The 18,354-nt window shown below is 44.3% G+C and overlaps 1 protein-coding gene across 3 annotated transcripts in view; it reads left to right on the forward strand.

The window, feature by feature from the left end:
* The window catches only part of ETV6 (ETS variant transcription factor 6), a 243,710-nt gene that overhangs the window by 211,303 nt on the left and 14,053 nt on the right, over positions 1-18,354 (forward strand). For all 3 annotated transcript variants that reach the window (XM_055336782.1, XM_055336780.1, XM_055336781.1), the window contains exon 5: positions 8,016-8,561. In XM_055336782.1, the coding sequence (XP_055192757.1) occupies positions 8,016-8,561 (546 nt within the window). The remainder of the gene's footprint in view (positions 1-8,015; positions 8,562-18,354) is intronic.

The raw sequence follows: 18,354 nt of genomic DNA on the forward strand, positions 1-18,354 counted from the left end.
GCTGAAGGCAGATGCTTAACCGACAGAGCCACCCAGGCATCCTGGGAAAGTACATTTAAAGTGCCGACCTCAATTGTTCTCATTGCACAGCCTGTTTGGAAAAGGAGCAGTGCTTGTGCTTTGTTACCTTGTAGTACCTGGGTATGGTAGGCCCTCCATGACCCCTTTGGGACCTATTTATCTTCCAGCTGTCTCCCCTCACATTTAAGAACTACAAGATTAACCTGTACCCCCTTTCAATTCTGGGATTCTTGGATCTGGCTGGAAATAATGAGGTTCTAGCAGGGGAAGACCAGGCCCAAATCTGGACTTTCCATTGTCCCCAGGGCACCAGGTAGCACCCATTCCCCCTTGCTCCCTTGTTCTCCTCTGCTAGGGCCTGCCTCTTCTTCCTGCTTTACTTCCTGTATTTCAGAGTCTTGGGGCAGCATGACTTTTTACCCTCTGACCCTTGTCCCCTGATGCAGCATTTGACTATGATGGGAAAGTGTGGAGGCACTGGGGTCCTGCACAGAGCCTCTTTTCATCCCTCTGGGCCTCTTCTACCTCTGGGAGGACCGCCCTTGCTCCCTCCGCCCCCCCTCCTCTGGCTTTCTCCAGTCTTGTGAAGGCTGCTCCTGGCCCAGGGGCTAGCTGGCTCTATTCAACCAGAAGTTTCAGCGTGAGAGATCTCTAATATGCATGACTAACTCTCCCCAGGTAGCCAGGAAGTTTTCAAGAAACTTCCTGTTACCCCTAGGGAAGTGCTTTCTGAAGATAGCCCTTTGAGATAAGGAGATGGAGGGAGTTTGGGTTCACCTCCAGAGCAGGAGGCCCTCTGTTATCTTGCTCTTTCTTTTCCCTCTCCAGCACTCTGACTTATTTCTGTGCCACCCAGACCCCCTCCCTATAAATGATTCACAGGGCTCCCCCACTCCAGGTCTAATTGGACCTATTGATTTCTTCATTCAACTTCTTTTGTGCGGGGTGTATTCAGACTGCAGTGGGCAGACTTCCCTCTGTGCTATTTCTCCGTCCTCCGTCCATCCGTCTGTCCATCCATCCATCCATTCGTCCATCCCTACAGAGCCGCTGACAGAGGCCAGCCAGTTTGGAGGCTGTTCCGCCCACAGGCATACAGATGAAGCCTCCCAGACTCCTGCAAGTCACCTGTTTTGTTTCTTTCAGCCTCTGTCAGCACGCACTTCTAAAACTCTGGGAGCTCACTTGGGCTTTACTGTCTGAGACCTCACACATCTGAGAATCGTACACTCCAAACGTGGGTGGGTGGCTTTCGTCTCTGGCCCTGCAGGGGAAATCAGTGGCAACTTGCCGAAGCGAACTGGCTGGATGGGCAGGCAGAGGGTCAGGGCAGGGTCTCGGTGGAACCTCGTGGGAAAGGAGTGGCAGGGTGCAGGGGGTGGGGGGGAGTGGAAGTGTTGGAGGGCTGTCATAATAAAGCACCAGAAATTGGGTGGCTTAAACAACAGAAATTTACTGTCTCACAGTCCCAGAGGCTGGAAGTCCAAGATCAAGGTAAGGACAGGGTCAGTTCCTTCTGAGGGCTGGGAGGGAGAATCCTTTCTGTGCCTCTCTCCTAGCTTCTGGTGGTTTGCTCGGTATTCCTTGACTGGTAGATCTCTGCCTTCTTCACATGGCATGCTGCATGTGACTGACTCTTAATTCAGCACCTTTAGCCTTTTCTGGTGTTTTCTATGTCTGCCTTCTCCATTAGACGACAATATCCTTGAGAGCAAGGACCACTTTTCCTTCCATTCACTGCACCCAGGACACTACTTGAAATGTGGTTGGCATCACTGAAGGTTCTATGGTTTGACACATATTTTTAATCACTATGGGGCAGAACATGCCCTTCCAGTCATGCAATCGATGCCTGTCTACATGTCCGAATTCTCCTTTTTGTAAGGACACTAGTCATATTGGATTAGAGGTCCACCCTGTTCTACTATGACCGCGTCTTAGGTAATGACATCTGCAATGACCCTATTCCTAAATAAAGTCACAGTCTGAGGTTTTAGGGGGTTGGGACTTCAACGTATGAATTGAGGGATGTGGGGCGTGTCTGTAGCAGAATTCAACCCATAACAGAAGGTGACAAAATCTAAACTTGTATAGAAAATCTATTTTGAATTGCACGGGAAGGCATAGAGCATTTAATCTCTATAGCTCTTTATATCACGTGTGGTTCCCACTAATTTTTTTACAAAGTCATGCTGGGAAGTGGTTCCTTCCAGAAGAATGTGGAACACAGTGGACTGAGGCTGATGATTAAGGTACCTGCTGGGCCTGTTGATTTGCATCTCCCTGGCTAACTTCTCTTATCACCATCTATGGCCTTAGGGAAAGTGAGGTAGTGGAAATGTGATCCTCGGAAATGCAATCCTTCTGGGTGAGACAGAAGGTTGAGCCTTTACTTTACCCTGGAAATTTCCTACTGAAAGCCCACAACTTTAACCGAAGGCAGTTTTTGTTTATTTTCAGTTTACTAGTTATTCATTATTCATAACCTGATTCAACTGGACCAACTTTTGATGAATTTTAAGTAGACCACCTTTTCTAATAAGTAAAGAAATAAAATCTTTTTTTTTTTTTTTTTGTAATCTTCACATTTAAAGCCCAATTTATGTGGGGCTCTTTGGTGGAAAGAAGGGATTACTTGTATTAAGTGTTTAGAAAATACTTTCAACCAGAATGGGTTCCCTACCAGTCCTTGGTCTTCCTCCCCACTACCCTCCATGCCCACACTGACTAATTACATGTGGCTTTCCCTCCCTCCTTCTTGCGCATTTCCGTCCCATATCAAGACCTTCAGACCGAGGGCAATGTGGATAATTTCCCAGCTCCCTCTGGGCAATTCACCAAGAATAAACCCAGACATCAAGGCCAGACCAAAAAAATCTTCTTGTTTTAGACAGAAGACTCCTACATCTGGGGGATTTAATGCACCCACTGTCCGCTCAGTGCATTTCCTGTGTCCGGAGCTTCTCTGCCTGCCGGCTCTGGTCTCATAAGTTTCCATACTCTGCTGCCAACTTTATAATAACAGGGGCAGCAGGCAATAGGGGAGGAACGTCAGAGCCTGCTCCGTATGTGGGCATATGCTTTGCAAACTGCAACAAAGCTTGGAAGGTCTCCTTGCAGGCCGTTCAGCCTTGACAGTGGTTGTGCCCAGACCACCAGGAGCCTGGAATTAAATACCTTGGATCCAGTTCTCTACCATTAATGTTATCAACTTCATCAAGTACTTCCTCTTTGAGTGCTGTCTGCAGAGAAATAAATAAATCAATCTCCTCCAAGTCCTGTTCCTGCCTGGACCCCTGAGTCAAAAGTAAAATCTGAGTTGGATTATCCAGAGCACTGTCTCCTTCCTTCATTGTTCCCAAAGATCTGGGCAGGAACAGAGAGTGAAATCTCTCCAGGACATTACATCAGTTCCTCTTTTACCCTTGGCATGAAAACTCTTCCTCTCAGAGTCCGCCCAGACTTCCTAAGGCTTGCCCCGAGTGCACACCCATGCAATGAGCCTTGAAACCCAGGACATCAAAGAGGGCCAGCAGGTGACCAGACTACGGGCCAACGCCTGTGTCCGTTTTGAGATTTGTAAGACAGGAAATGGAATCAGGAAGTAGAATTTTTCAGTACATGGTCTTCATCATCCTTAAGTATTTTTAAACCTTAATAAGCTTTTAAGTAAAGGGAGATATTCTGTCAATGGCATATAGAAGAAAATGCAACTGTCTTAAGTAGTTGACTATCATGATCATGTTCTGTGACAGAGAAGAGATCAATTCATCGGGGTTGGGGGAGGGTACAGCAGAAGTCCAGATTGACCATGAAAAGAAGACTTGCCTCATCTCCCAAAGATTGCAGGTCATTTCTGCCATACTAGTCATCTCAGCCATTAAAATTAACTCAAAAGACCTAATCAGTTAAGTACTTTGTAAGCATTTATTTGCTGTTGGGTTAAAATGAAAAATTTAGGACTTGTTATCCCAACCTATATCCTTGCAAGGTTGACTGAGTACTTGAAAACAAAAGCAAAAAAGAAAAGAAAAGAAAAGAAATGCTTTTTACAGTGGAAAATATCAAACTTCTGCAAGACTAGAGAGAATTATTTAACAAACCACCATGTACCTGTCACCAGCTTCAATGATCAACTCATGACCAATCTTGTTTCCTCTGTGCCCCCACCTACCCTCTGCTTCACCGTCCCAAATTAATTGAAAGCAAATTCCAGATACACAGTTTCATCTGTAAATATATCAGTACAGGTCCGAAAAGACGAGGACCCTTTATAAAATCATAATCACAAAGCCATCACGGCACCTGACAGTTCTTCAATATCATGAGATATCTTTGTACTGTTTGCATTGTTTCCACCTATCTTGTACAATGTTTTTACAGTTTCCTTGAATCAGAATCCAAACGAGTCTCTACACTGCAGATGGTTGATGTGGCTGATGTGGCTCTTAAGTGTCTTTCAGCCTATGGGTCTCCATCCATACCTTTCTAGTGCACATGTTTGCACTTTCTCGCTCTTTCTCTCCTTCTCTGGGTGTTCAAAAAAAGAAGTTAGCTGTAATTAGTATAACTTTTCCATTGTACGTAGTGTACCTTTTTTTTTTTTTTCCTGTCTGGTTGCTTCAGGATTTTTCTCTTTATCTTTGGCTTTCAGCAGTTTGACTATGAAATGACTGGATGTAGTTTTTGTATTTATCCTGCTTGGTTTTCACTGAGCATCTTGGATCTTAAAGTTTCCTGTTTTTGTTGTTACCAGATTTGGGGACCATTTGGTCATTATTCAGTTTGGAGGGTTTTGGGGGCTATTTATTTTGTTTGGTCCCATTCTTTCTGTTCTCTCCTTCTTGGATTTCAATCACATGTCCATTAGACCATTTAATATTGTTCCACAGGTCACTGAGGATCTGTTTATTTATTTGTTTTTAATTTTTATTGATCTGTCTTCAAATTTACTAACCCTTCCTTCTGTCATGCCTAATCTGCCATTAAGTACATCCAGTCCAATCTTTTAGATACTGTGTCTATTTAGTACTTGAATCTTCTTTAAATGTCCATTTCTTTTCTGACAGTCTCTATCATATCTCATCATGACCACCATTTCCTTCAAGTGTTTACACTTATTTCTAATCATTATTTTAAGGTTCTCTTTTGCTAATACCAACATCTAGATGATCTCAGAGTCTGTTTCTGTTGACTGCCTTTCCTCTTGATTATGGGGTCACATTTTTTCTGGGTTTTTTGTTTGTTTGTTTGTTTTTGCCACATATCCAGAAAATTTTTATTGAATACTGGACATTATAGATGGTACATCATAGAGATTCTAGATTATGTTATATTCCTCTGAAGAATGTTGATTTTTTGCTCTAGCAGGTAAACGACTAGCCAATCACTTTGAGTTTGTAGTCTTAACATTTGGTTAGGGCAGATTTTTGTCAATTTTGCCTTTAGCCCTCAGGCAAATCCCTTTGTCCTGGAGCTAGCCCTTATTCCTAAAGTGTGGCTATTCTGGGTTAATGAAGAGCCGGAGATGCTTATAGAGCCTTTGTTGCTAGGACTGAAATTCTGAATTCTGTCTCCAATACAGTGGCCAGTACCTGACATTCCTGCTCTTATCTTTCAGCCATACAGCTGTTGCTTTTCACTGAGCTCCTTAGAAGCCCTGCCCCCTACTCCACACGTGCACGCACATGCACACACACACACACACACACACACACACACACACACACACCCCACATGCTATTCAGGAGCACATGTTAAGGATTTGAGGGAACTTTATTTGCCAATTTAGTGGCTACTGTCCCTGAGGCTCTCCCTTTTATGGGATTTGGTTTCTCAATTTTTTGCCATTCTGGCAGCCTCATACTCTATTCCTTGACAGATACAACTTCCAGTTCATTTTCCAGCTGCCTCTGCTAGGGGGACTAAGGAGGACCCTCAGGGCTCTATGAATTTGGATCTCACTTGTGCAGTTCTCTTCTTTCAAGAGTAAAATCCCCTTCAGTTTTCTCCAGCACCTTCAAATAACTTTTGTAAATGTATGGTATCCAGATTCCATCATTTGTATATGTAGGGAGGTTAGTTTGATACAAACCACTCTGTCTTTTCCTGAAACTAGAATACTCCTCTCCTTTATCATAGAAAGGTGGTAGCAAACCAGAATATTTCACCTGGCCTTGCATCCCTAATCATAGAGCCTAGAGACCAGTCCTTAGCAGAATATTAAGACACTCTTTATTCCATTTTACATCTGTCTGAGCCTCCATTGTTTAGAGATATGGTATAATTTATTAAGCTAGCCTCCCATTGATAGCTATTCCAATAAATAAGTACTTTTTTAAATTTTTTTATTTATTTATGATAGGCACACAGTGAGAGAGAGAGAGAGAGGCAGAGACATAGGCAGAGGGAGAAGCAGGCTCCATGCACCGGGAGCCCGACGTGGGATTCGATCCTGAGTCTCCAGGATCACGCCCTGGGCCAAAGGCAGGCGCTAAACCACTGCGCCACCCAGGGATCCCCAATAAGTACTTTTAAATTCACGGCAGTTGGTTACACAGTAGCTACAAAATAAACCTTTTGCCTTCAAGCAGATGCTCATTAAGTGATCATGAATATTTCTTTGTTTGCTCTCTCATATAACTGAGAGCTAGAAGAGTCCCCATTTTTCTATGAATCCTGTGTAAAACTTTGTGACATTACCACCTCAATCTCTGTGTACTAACCCTATCAAATTCCTGGATCCCTTTATATGTTCTTCATAGAGATATTGGCATAATGGACAAAGGGGGTATCTTTGATTTGCTTTACTTAGAATCATAGACAAACCTTTGAACAGAGACCAGAACAAAGACCTGAAAGTGTGTGCATCCTTTTGGTGAGACAGCTCTGGGAACAGATGTGACCAGAGAAACCTCATTAAGATGAGTGGGATGCACTGCGGAAAGCTCCATTTTTTGTAGGCAGATTCTTGCACCCTTCCTCCCCCTAAACAGGGACTCCTAAAGCCACGTGTGTGCTGGTCCCTCCCTCAACCCAGCCCACAGAACTACTTCTGTTGCTGAGCTGTGCACATTTTCAACGTTGTCTTCGCTCGGATATCACCCACTTGAAAGTTCAAGTGGGATGGTACAGAGGCATCATTGGAGGTGTTCATCCCTCCTTTTCCTTAACTTACCTCTGCTTGTCTCTGAGCGTTTTGAAGGGCACTCAGAAACAAAGTGATCCTGAATTTTCCTTCAAGTACAAGATTGCCAGTCTGTAAATTAGGCCCACTGTCCATACTTAAAGCAAGTTTTGCTATAACTTTTGCCCTGGGCTTCTGTAGATAGCAAAAGGGCAATATCATAATGGATTCTAGATTCTAGATTCTTACTGGAGTCTGGGTCTCATTCCCTAACTGTGTTTTTTTGAGAAAGTTGCTTAACTTCTGTACACTTTCATTTTGTCACCTGTAAAATAAGAGTACTGGTATCAGCATGTTCTACTTAGGAGTATTATGCATTTTAAACAATGTAATCCAGTACCAAGGATATAGTAACTAACTTAGTAGTAGTAGTAGTAGTAGTAGTAGTAGTATCATTAACACCACCAACAACGTCCCAGAGGTAGAGAATATGTAAAATCAGCTCTGAAAATACAAGTCAGTGAGTGTCTAGAAAGAAACCCATAAGGACCCCAAAAGTAACGTCAGAGAGTCAAGAAACAAAGAGCTAGAGGACACGAGTTTGGCTTCCTTGTGTTTATAAGCTACTAGTAAGTGATTAATGGAATGCTTGTAGACATTCTTAGCCTGTCTAGTGTAGGAAAAGAATTTCAAGTATGTGTACTTCAGTTGTTTTTTTAAGCAGTGGGAAAGACACTCCGTCTCAAGGGATGAAAGGTCTGCCCGGCACATGCCTGGGCTCCACTGTTCATTACCTCTAGGACTGCAGCAGGGTCCCTCTCCCAACCGTCCACTGGGGTCAGTGATTGTCTCTCCTTCTGCTCCACAGATAACTGTGTCCAGAGGACCCCAAGGCCACCAGTGGAGAATGTGCACCACAACCCCCCCACCATTGAACTGTTGCACCGTTCTAGATCACCTGTCACAGCCAATCACCGGCCTTCTCCCGACCCCGAGCAGCGGCCCCTCCGGTCCCCCCTGGACAACATGATCCGCCGCCTCTCCCCGGCTGAGAGGGCCCAGGGGCCAAGGCTCCACCAGGAGAACAACCACCAGGAGTCCTACCCCCTGTCAGTGTCTCCCATGGAGAATAACCACTGCCCACCATCCTCTGAGCCTCACCCGAAGCCATCGAGCCCCCGGCAGGAGAGCACCCGCGTGATCCAGCTGATGCCCAGTCCCATCATGCACCCTCTGATCCTGAACCCCCGGCACTCCGTGGATTTCAAACAGTCCAGGCTCTCCGAGGACGGGCTTCATAGGGAAGGGAAGCCCATCAACCTCTCCCATCGGGAAGACCTGGCGTACATGAACCACATCATGGTGTCTGTCTCCCCACCCGAGGAGCACGCCATGCCCATTGGGAGAATAGCAGGTAGGTGAGCGCACCCCTTCACTGCCACTCCAGCCTCCAGGGAGACCTACAAAGCCCCCTCTCGCCCCTGCCTCGCAGCGAGCCTCACACCATTCCCAATTAGGTGGCCTCAGATAGGCGCCCTCAAAGGCTCTGCGAGGGCAAGTGGAGGCTTCTGCCGGAATGAAGTGAAATCCCTAATGGGCTAGTTAATGAGCCGCTGGGATAGAGTAGTTAATGAGCCTCAGAAATGTTAAGAAACAAATGTCCTATGTCCAGCCTACAAGGAGAGTCACATCAGAATCACGGCTAAGCGAAAACATTTAAAATAAAAGGTTTATGAGCATGCTAATGGCCCTGTCTTGAAGTTTCCAGCAGCTAATTAATGACCAGACACAGCATAAAGAACCTTTGTCTCCAATTCAGACCTGTAATTCCATCCTATGGGCAGTAACTTAGTGTAGCCTTCACCTTGGGAGAAGGTGGGAGAGAAAAACACGATTATGGTTTCGAGGCAGGTGTTGCTGGGTCATTTGGATGAAGGAAACCACTCCCAAATTCTTTTGCTTTTATGATGACAAGCCCAAATTTGCTTCCCTGAGACAAGAAAGCTCTGGAAACCTGGGGGAAAATGTCTGTGCATTGTATTTGTGCTAGTCTGCCCTTAATTTCCGTGAAGTCGTGCTCCAGACACCTCACCCTCCAGCCACGTGGCTCTTTTCCTAGAGCACCCTCCATTTGTGAGACATTCATTAAGCACCCACTATGCACCCATGAATGCCTTAGAAGCGAGGAGGACACAGAGTTGATTTAACACAATTATTTCCTTGAGGAATTTAAAATCCCTGGGAGACACAGATGTGAAAAGCACTAAGTAAGGTGCAAGGCAGAATGGAATCCGTCCTGTGTCCCATTCATTCAGTGCATGTGCACTTATTGAGTACTGACTGTGTGCTAGGATAATTCAGCGCTGTGGGAGCAAAGCAGAGAGAAGGCGCGTTTTGACAGGAGGAATGGAGGAGGATTTTACAGGGAAGTGGCTCAGTACTGGAGGTGATTGTGATGTGTTCAGTAGTGGGAGGGAGGCACAGAGGCAGGAGAAGTCAGACCTGGTCAGGGAAAGGCGAGACATGCCCCCTTCCTCCATGAGCAGGTACCCTAGGACAGACCTCCAAGGGAGCCCCAGGATGGGGTGGTGCTCCTAACAGCATGATAGCACAGGGTCCTACAGGCTATATTAACTGCTTCTGCCTTGACTCATTGTCCTTTTTTAATTTAAATTATTTGTTTCTAAATTTTTCTGTGGCTCCAAGCGTACCTCCCATGTTGCCTCCATTTTAGTGCTGCAGATTGTTTATATCAGAGGTGTTGAATCAAGAAAATGAAATGCCAAGTAAATAGGACTTATATGTTTGAAAAGCCATGAAAAATGAAATTATCTGTGTCCGGGATTTGATTCAAATGATCCCACGGCGCTGGGGGTGAGGCATGAGTGGGGTGTGCATAAAATAAGACTAGCTGTGGGCAAATGGCTGTGTGGCTGGGTGATGGACACACAGGGATTCACATTGTTTTGTTCTCTCCCTTTACATGTATGTATATGGTTGTGTGTATGGTTGGGTTTTTTTTAATCTAAAAAAAAAGAAACCACAAATAGAAAAAAAAAACAAACAGGAGATTTATAAAGAAAGAGAGTTTAGGCAAAACATGTGAATTTCCCCAGGATGAGGTCATGTATTACTGTGAAGCATATAAATGACCTGTCTTGTGCTTCCCAGGCCAGACCTCTCCTGTCTATACATACCCTTCTTGTCTTGTTTCTTACATGGTCTATACAGCGGTGCTGGACAGTTTGCAGATACTGTCTACTTGTTTATAATTCTCAGGACAGCTCTTACAGGCAGCTTATTACTGCTGTATTCACTTTATATGGAAGATCATTTGCACCAGGGAAGCCACAGAGGAAATGGAGCCCCAGAGAAACAGAGGTCAAATAGGGGTTGGGTTACGGGGCCAACAGGACAGTCACTGCTGTGCCATTGGCTGCTGCTGGTATTGCTGCCCTCATGTGACCTGTCTTCCCCAGCAACAACGGTCCTGTCCACCTCCTCTGTGGTGCCATCTTATCACAGGCTTTGTAGGAATCAAAGAGAAGCCCATACATCAAGAAAGTTAAATTATTGAGTCTTACAGAGTTAATTCTCCCTTGTTTAGTAGGTTTATAAATTTTAAAATATTTGTCTCTTAAAAATTGTGCTGGTATGTATTTAAAATCTTACTCGTAAACATCAGACTTGTTCGGTGATAGATGTAGCCTCATCAATAAGATGTTCCATAGACTATCGTACCAACCCAGTGATGAACCTTGGTACCCACAGATGCCCTTTCTCAAGAATACACAGAAGAGGGGAATCTAGGCTTTTCCTTAGGACCCTAGGAAGTCAGGATATTTACCTAGAATAACTGTAGGGCCCAGATCCTTTGGGGAGTACATTATCCAGTATGAGAGAGTCCCCTCAAAGTATTCATCATTAATGCTCTAATGATATACTCAAAAGTTTAAAAATCTCCAGATGTAAGTATTAACTAAGTTTTTTTAAAGATTTTATTAATTCATGAGATACACAGAGAGAGGCAGAGACATAGGCAGAGGGAGAAGTAGGCTCCCCATGGGGAGCCTGATGTGGGACTCCATCCCAGGACCCCTGGATCACGACCTGAGCCAAAGGCAGATGCTCAGCCATCAGGACCTGAGCCAAAGGCAGATGCTCAGCCATCAGGACCTGAGCCAAAGGCAGATGCTCGGGCATTCCCGGTGGCGCAGCGGTTTAGCACCGCCTGCAGCCCAGGGTGTGATCCTGAAGATCGGGGATTGAGTCCCACATCCGGCTCCCTGCATGGAGCCTGCTTCTCCCTCTGCCTGTGTCTCTGCCTCTCTCTCTCTCTCTCTCTCTCTGTATGTGTCTCTATGAATAAATAAATAAAATCTTTAAAAAAAAAAGTTAAAAAAAAAAAACAAAGGAAGATGCTCAACCACTGAGCCACCCAGGTGTCCCAATATTAACTAATTTAACCAAAAATTCAACATTGGTAAATTGAACTGAGTCTCAGTTTTTCTCAAGGGTGAAATGAAAGGGGTAGAAAGTCTAGAGTCTGATACTTAGTCTTGATTCTAACCCTCTGAAGAGAATTCATCACAACTGCAGGCTTTACTGTTTCTCTTGGGAGATCCCTGTCTCCTTCATTCCTACACTTCTAGTGTCTTTCTGGACTAGTCAGATCCTTATAAAATTCTATTTAGTAGGGGTAATTCCTAGGTACAATGTAAAGTTCTGGCATTACTGAACAGCCATCAAAAGCCTTTATATCTATAAAGCAGATGTGAGATGAGAAAACCTAGTTCCATAAGCTTGTTCAATGAGCAAAGCCCAGAAAGAAATGAAGGTGTCGCTGAATGTCATGCTGATGAGTACCGTAGCTGGAGGGTATGGATAGGAACATGCTTATGAATGTGGATGAAAAAGTGTAGCCAAATTCTTGTCCATTCAGATGTCATTTGCTCAAGGACTTTAGGATTTATATATTTGGACACTTCCTGTGTTTGAGGCACTGGACTGCATCCATGAGGGTGGAGGGTTCTAGGAGGTCTAAGATATACTCTTTATCTTGAAAAAGCTGAATGCCATTGGCTGTCATTACAGTGTGTGATATCATTAAAGGACTCCTATTAAAGTGCTGTAGGGGAGTTTAGGGAAGGCTCCTTGGAGGGACTGGCTTTTAACTGGGCTCACAGGTGCTTAGAATATGAACAATGAAGATTAGAGAAAAAAAGATCATTCCAGATGGAGAAAAGTCAAAGCAAGTTAAGGCCCAGTGTATTTTTTTCTACTTTAGGTAGAAATGTAAATCCAGGGAATCCAAGTCCATTAAAAAACTCTATTTTTCCATTCTTTTTTTTTCCACCTTTTTTTTAAGATTTTATTTATTTATTCATGAGATAAGAGACACAGAGAGAGGGGGTGGGCAGAGACATAGGCAGAGGGAGAAGCAAGCTCCATGCAGGGAGCCTGATGTGGGACTCGATCCCGGGACTCACAGGATCACACCCTGGGCCAAAGGCAGACGCTCAAATGCTGAGCTGCCCAGGTGTCCCTTCCTCACTTTTTAATATCTCTGAATTGGAATGTAGCATACAATTTATTACTTTTTTTAAGATTTTATTTATTCATGAGAGACACACAGAGAGAGGCAGAGACATAGGCAGAGGGAGAAGCAGGCTCCTCACAAGGAAACCGATGCGAGACTTGATCCCAGGACCCCGGGATCACACCATGAGCCAAAGGCAGATGCTCAACCACTGAGCCACCCAGGAGTCCTGTAGCACACATTTTATTTTTTATTTTTATTTTTTGTAGCACACGTTTTAGAGGTGACATGCAAAGTTACAATAGTTTACTTAGCTACTGGCCTATAAAAATTAAAATATTCAATGAAATAAATTGGAGGTAATGGCTTACCTACAAATCACAGATTAGATCTATTTATATATAACATGTAGCATATTTTTAAAGGTAGCGCTTATTTTTCAAAGGTTAAGGACTGTTGTTGAGGCTAGTAAGTTAGAATAGCCAGACTTTATGGGAGAGAATTTAACATGGAATACAGTGAGACAAGACCCCTGGGTTCAAACTTTTTATTGAATAGCCGATGGTGTATGTAACAATGAACAAATTGCTTCTTTCTGGGCTTGTTTTCTATTTCTTATGCTCATGAAGGGATTGTGGGGGGCGGGGGGTAGGAGGTAGGGAGTGAGGGGTTGAGGCAGCATCTGTGAACCTTCTAGCACTTTTCTCAGCCCACAAAAGTTTTACTGGCCTGTGCCTCGTCCATGTGTTTTTTTTTTTTTATTTATGATAGTCAGAGAGGGAATGAGAGAGAGAGAGAGAGAGAGGCAGAGACACAGGCAGAGGGAGAAGCAGGCTCCATGCACCGGGAGCCCGATGTGGGATTCTGTCCGGGGTCTCCAGGATCGCGCCCTGGGCCAAAGGCAGGCGCCAAACCGCTGCGCCACCCAGGGATCCCACGTCCATGTGTTTCATATCCAAAGAGTATATTAGCAGTGAGCGCCATACAGTGATGAGGCCTAGTTACCACTGATTGATGCCATGAGTCATGTTTTCAGTCTATATTGACATTCGTTCTTAGAACTCAGTGATTTCAAAGCTAGAAGGGGCTTTTACAGGTGAAGCAACGGAGATTCAGGCACATCCAGGGCCAGCCTTGCGCTTCATCCAGTGTTCTTTCCAAGACACTGTTTCCTTCTGACCTAGGACTCTAGAGCAGGGATTGGAAAGTCTGGCCCGGGGCCAAACCAGCCACCGCCTGTTTTTGTAAATCAAGTCTTACTGGCACCCAGCCACACCCAATCACTTAGTGTTGTCTGTGTGTGGCTGCTCTTAGGCTCCAACAGTGGAGTTGAGCAGTTGCAGGAGAGATTGTGTGGCCCGCAGAGCCTAAGATATCTGCAGAAAACATTACAGGAAACATTTGCTGCCCCTGTCGTACGGCATTGTTTACTCACATGTACAGTATGCCTGAAATCATTGGCATGATGTAGGATACGGAAGTAGAAAACCCTGTCCCCGCTCTCAAGGAATTACTTGCACTTTAGAAGATGAGGCATGCCTAAGACATGGGAAAGGAACAATAACAAGTGATAGAAGAAAGGAGACAAGTTCTAGACTGCAGACCGGTCCAGGAGACTTACAATAACATCATGAACATAAGTAAAAACTCAGCGAAAGAAACTGTTCCTTTGCATACTTGGATGGTGTAGTTAAATCGTTCATTCATTTATTCAAAAAAGATCCTGTGTCTTCCTATGTGCCAGGTGTTTTTCTAGGTGATAGAGTACAGCGTCTCCATATGCCAAATTTTGTGTCTTTGCTGACACAAGGCAATATCCCTCCAACTTGACACCAACAAACAAACTAAGCTCCTGCTTTGGTTTTAACTATGGACAGCTAAGTCTTAAAAGAAAATTTTAAGTTGTTTTTGGCTTTCTCTTCAAGTTCTTCAATTCCATTAAAACCTGAGTTACCAACTTCCCGTCTGCTGGTCCCCTCCTTGGCCTTCATCCAAAAATCTGCTAAGGAAGCAAGAGTCATTGGCAAACTGGTTTATAATCCATTCATACTCCATTGCTACACAAACATGGGGATTTTAGAGGTCTATACAGATTTGCTTGTTCCAAGTCCATGACCCACCTGAATAGAGAATATTTCTTTTCTGGTGCTTATCTCACAACTTTTGCTTAGTCCCCTGATTTTCTTTGCAAACATGAACTTCTTCATGGTTTGTGAAGACATTATTGTTTGGCTGATTCTGCAGCAGATAAGACATAAGCCCAGCACATGCTCTCTCCACTCCCAGCCCTTTCATAACCCATGTCATGGCAATCTTTCAGATCTCCAGAGGGACTTGCAAAAATCTGCTTATTATCTCTCAAGGTTACATTTTAAACAGAAACAAAAAGATTCTAATCAAGAAGTCGCCTGTACTGCTTATTTGTCACCTGACTAAAACAATATACTTTCCCGATTTGGTTTTATTGACTGGATGAGTTCTGTGTGCACAGAAATTCAATCCTGGGAGCCTCTAATCTTAAATCAGATGAAGAAAATTAAGCCTGAGACTCCAGGGTAAGCAGTTGGAGGCATGTCCCCAGGGGGGCAAGGACCAGGGGGCCAGGGGAAGTCACTCTGTCCTCTTCGTCTTGCTTCCATCCCTACTTCCTCCCCAGCAGTATTTGGTGCTGGTGAATGGTTTCAAATGAAACTCATGAACTTCTTTTTTTTTTTTTTTTTAATTTTTATTAATGAGTCTCAGGAGCAGCCTTGAGGGGAAAAAGACATTACAAAAGAGGAGTCTAAAGGGTTTATAATGAAACTGGTAAGGGACCTTGGTACCAAGGTGTACATACATATGTGAGCCTTTGCACAGAGGTGTATAAATGTCTGTTTTAAGGAAGGAGAGGACAGGGTTGTGGGACGTCTTCATAAACCAAAGAGCCCAACCACATCATCTCGCACCATCTTAGGCAGATAACCCTCCGCAGAATCCTCAAAGGCTCCTGACACAGGGTCCCAATCAACAGCTGGCCTAAAGTGTTCCCCGAGAAGCAGTGTGGGCTGGTGAGCAAGCGTGGACTCTGGAAGAAGCAGGATTGGAATCCAGTCCTTGTCCTCCCACCCCCCACCCCCCAGAAGTGCTGTCTGCCCCCTGAGTCCTGGTTTCCTTCTCCATCATAATGAGAGCAGTAATACCCACTTCCAGGCACTTTGGAGTACTAATGAGACAATATGCAAATACACAGCACCAGTTGGCTAATTACTAAGCATTAGGGTCCCTTCCCTGCTCCATTTTTCTTTGCTCTACTGCAGGGCTGCAGAGAATGAGGGGAGAGCCATGGGTCCAGCCAGCACCACTGGCTACCTGGAGCTGGCATGGGCATGGAGCTGGCAGGCTGGTGGCCTGCAGAGGGCACGCCTTCAAGGCGCCCTCCTTTCCTTATCTCCGTGGAGATTCACTTCTGTGCTCTGTCTCACCTCTGAGGCTTTGCCTAGGAATGTCCCGTGTGGCTCCGACTTCTCACACCGGCTGAGTCACTGCCGTTTATTTTCACCATGAGCTACCGAGAAATCAAAGAGCCCTAAAAGAGAAGGAAGTTTCAGGACAGCGTTTTTAAAAGATAAAACGGTAACAGCACAGTGGCTGGGTGGGAAATAATAGAAGGAGCTCCAGGAGACTGCACATTCCAGTTTGCTTAAGGACACACATTTCTGTAATACAGCATGACTGCCTGGAGGTAGTGATGCGAATTCCCAGGCTGCCCCCACCTAAGCAGAACAGGGGCTGGGCATTGCAAGGTTCCCGCTGGGGGCCTAAGCTCAAAGTGTTACCTTCCCTACTAGGTAAAGTGGCCCGTGGTTTAGAACCACAGCTATCAAGCAAGAGTAGCAACTGTTTTTTTTTTTTTCTTTAAGGTTTTATTTATTTATTCATGAGAGACACAGAGAGAGAGGCAAAGCCACAGGCAGAGGAAGAGGCAGCTCCCTATGGGGAGCCTGATGCGGGACTCAATCCAAGGACCCTGGGATCGCAACCTGAGCCGAAAGCAGACACTCAACCACTGAGCTGCTCAGGCAACTTTTCATTTTGTTTGTTCCTTACCTGTTTTGTTACTCTACACCTCATGCAACCAAAGGTGCAAAGGGCCAGCCTTGTCTACACCTGTAGTCCATGTGCCACAGTCCAGCCAGGAAGCCGGGATCTGTATTCCTCACCTTAGCCTCTCCCCACCCAGCTTGTTACTATGCACATATGGTTTCTGTTTTCCAAAGCCCGCAGCAGAGCACGAGCAATTGCCCATTGTAAACACACCTCTGTGTATCAACACAGGGTTGGCTGCACTGGATCTATTAACTTTCTGCTTCCCGATAATGGCCCATCTAGAAATGAGGACAGGAAAGAGAAAAGGAAAACAAAAGAAAAACAAAAAACTAACCTGTGCATACTGTAAAGCATGTGCTTGTAGAAGCAGAGTTTCTCAAACTTAGCACTCTTGATAATCGGATCAAGGATTTTTTGCTGGGATTTGGTGGGGGAGCTGACTTGTGCATTATATGATATTTAGCAGCATCCCTGGCCTCTACCCACTAGATGCCAGTAGCATCCTCCACCCAGTCGTGACAACCAGAATTATCCCCAGACACTGGGAAATGCCTTCCTTCCCCTACAGCTCAACACTGCCACTAGTGTGGAACCACTGCTATAAAGCAGAGTAGCAACTCTATATTTTGTATTTTACTTGTTTTGTTGCTGAACCTGAAGTAAATTAATTTTTGCAATAAATTGAAAAATGAAACAGAGACACTCAGCATCCGGTGAGTTAGTGATTGTACCCACAGAACTCCAGTTTACAGACCTTCATTTAAAATTCCATTTGGGCAGTTAAAACAACATAAACAACAACAAATTACTTTCTCAGAAGTTTTCCCAAAATTTTAATTAGCCACCATCATCAAACATTCCCTTTGTCAATAACTTGACTTGCCCACTCAGATTTTTAAACATCAGTTTTGTCTAGCATGGTTTTTTCATTAAAAACCATGTTGGTTATGTGTGAATTGCCCATCTTTTTACAATCTCTGTTCCATGAGCACATACAACGAGTCTCTGCTAAGAGACAGACGTGGGAGTGAAAATATTTCTCCTTAACCACAGGAAGGGATTTTTTATAATGCCTTTTAGCTATGGATACCCAGGGCACCTCACCCAGCAGGAAAGAGAGAATGTTCTCTCTGACTGAAAAATGGCACTTCACTTGAGCTAAGCCCTTTATAAACTTCCTCTCATGAAGAGACAATCCAAATAATGGACATTTGTTTAAAATACCCACGTGCCTTAATATAGAAGTCCCCTTAGTTTAAGAGAAATGCATTTAAAATTAATGAATACCTTGTAATATAATTTTTTCATATGCATATTCAAGTGTCTTATGACAGGATAATCTATTTATAGAGTTTGGTGAATTTCATTATATAGTATTAAGCATTTTCGTTGATGATCAAAGAGCATTGTATCTGTGCAGATGTGGATTTCGACAGAGCTGAAAAATTGCAGGTAACAACCTCCAGAGGATCTAGAGAACTAAAAAGGATCTGCCTTTTATTAAATTGAAGTCTTAAAAACAAAATAACTCCCATGGCTTGAACTTTAGTTGTAAAGAAAAAAAAATCTTCTATGGTCAGGC

Source organism: Nyctereutes procyonoides, unplaced genomic scaffold, assembly GCF_905146905.1.
Source record: "Nyctereutes procyonoides isolate TBG_1078 unplaced genomic scaffold, NYPRO_anot_genome, whole genome shotgun sequence".
In the NCBI taxonomy this organism is placed as follows: domain Eukaryota; kingdom Metazoa; phylum Chordata; class Mammalia; order Carnivora; family Canidae; genus Nyctereutes; species Nyctereutes procyonoides.